The sequence below is a fragment of the Chaetura pelagica genome, unplaced genomic scaffold, assembly GCF_000747805.2.
Source record: "Chaetura pelagica isolate M959 unplaced genomic scaffold, ChaPel_1.0 scaffold213, whole genome shotgun sequence".
NCBI lineage: Eukaryota > Metazoa > Chordata > Aves > Apodiformes > Apodidae > Chaetura > Chaetura pelagica.
Genome location: NW_009952597.1, coordinates 1,455,114 through 1,456,886, shown reverse-complemented (window position 1 = coordinate 1,456,886; position 1,773 = coordinate 1,455,114). Strand labels below are relative to the sequence as shown.

The 1,773-nt window shown below is 63.1% G+C and overlaps 1 protein-coding gene across 1 annotated transcript in view; it reads right to left on the bottom strand.

Moving 5' to 3' along the window:
* The window catches only part of ARPC1B (actin related protein 2/3 complex, subunit 1B, 41kDa), a 3,971-nt gene extending 3,576 nt beyond the window's left edge, over nucleotides 1-395 (bottom strand). Inside the window, exon 1 of the mRNA XM_009993697.1 lies at nucleotides 289-395. Coding sequence (XP_009991999.1) covers nucleotides 289-352 — 64 coding nt within the window. The 5' untranslated portion in view covers nucleotides 353-395. The remainder of the gene's footprint in view (nucleotides 1-288) is intronic.
* Nucleotides 396-1,773: the final 1,378 nt, after the last annotated feature.

Here is a 1,773-nt window from a genome sequence, read left to right as displayed (position 1 = left end):
GCGCCCCCGCGCCCCGCTCCCCCGCGCGGCTCTCCCCGCCCTTCCCGCAGCGGCTGCCGCGGAGCCCGGGACGCTGCGCTGGGATCCCCGGGACCAGAGGGATGCAGGAGGAGACCGAGACGGGCTGTCCCAGCCCCAAAAAGCTGTGGCAGGACCTGCTTCCCCAGCCCCAGTTCAGCTCTGCCCCGTCTCGGGGCCGTCACGCACCCCGGGGAGGTTAAGGTGGGACGGTGGGTACTCCGGGCTGTCCCTGGGGACTTCGAGACGGGGCACCTTGGCTGTACTTACGGGTCCGGTCCTTGTTCCAGGCGTGACAGCTGATGGGCTCCAGCAGGAAGCTGTGGTAGGCCATGGCTCACAGGCTGGGGATGTGGTGAGACACCCGGGGCCGTCAGGAGATGCTGCTCTGGCCACGGGGACAAGACCCCAGCAGGACCCCCCTCTCCCAGCCCCACTGAGCCTTCCCTGCCACCGGGATAAGCCCCCACCGCATCTCCTCTCTGCCAGGGAAGGGCTTTCCCTGAGGATTTCAGAGCTCAGAGTGTGCCCAAGCAAGGGGAAGGGTGCCCTGACAGGTCCAGCTCAGCAGGTGAGATGGGGGTGGGTGTCCCATAGCCAGATGAAAAGCAGGGACCACTTCCAGGCACTTCCAAACTGTGCTGTCATCCCAGCCCAGCCAGCTGAAGCCTGGTGGGCAGGAGCCAGCCAAGCACATGGGGACCTGTCTGCCAGCCCCACACACATCCCAGAGTGCCCTCCATGGGCAGCACCTCCTCCCTCCAGCTGCTTCCAACAGCCCCACGGGGCTAGATCCACTTGGTCCTTCCCTGTCTCTTTAGGAAGAGCCAAAGTCCCATGGGAGCATCTCCATCCTGTCCCATCCCTTCCCATGCCAATCCATCCCATCCTACATGTTCTCAGCACTGGTGACTAATCCTTTCCCCTGGCTGAGCTCACCCCACTCCCACCAGCTCCCACTGACCACTCCAGTGCCACAGGATGGAGCAGATTCCTGCAACCCTGCTCTGGTGCAGTGGGACCAGGAAGGGCTTGGAGCAGCAGTGCTGCCCCTCGACCATCTGGCCAAGGTAATGGCAGTTTACCTCACCAGGGCGTGTCAGACAGGGATTACTCAGAGCTTGCCTCTAGGCTATTTTGGGAACTCTCTGAACACTTCCCATTTTTTTTGGCAGCTCAAAACAGTACAGGGGAAAGAAAAAAGTCCCTCCCAGCAAACCTCTGTCTCTGGGCTGGTGAAAAAAAAATCCGTGGAGCTCCATCACCTGCCTTCTGCACACAGAGAAACCCCTGCCAGGGCTGCTCATCCCCCTCAGGGCGCCCATCGCTCCCTGCAGTGGTTTACGCCCCGTTTCCCCAGCAGTGGGTTCACAGCCAGTTCCCTGCTGACATCCCGTGGGACGAGGCCTGGAGTAGGAGCCACGGGCTGACCCACGGGGAGCTCGGCAGCTCCTTTCCCAGCAGGGAACAGCCCCAGAAGGGCCGTGGCTGCCCCGCTGCTTCACACAGCGGCTCTCGAGGGAGGAAAAGGGGCATTTGCAGAGGGCCAGACCGCGCAGGAACGGGACCCGAAGCTGCTCCGTTATCTCCCCGACCAGCCCCGAGGCGCCAAGGAGTTAGGAAACATCCTTGGAGGAGATAACCAAGCCTTGGCAGGAGCTGAGCGCCGGGGGCTCCTCCCGGTCCCAGGGAGGAAACCGCGGCTGGAGGAGCTGGTTTTCGGTTTTGCTGAGTCTGGTGGGGCAGCGGGAGGAG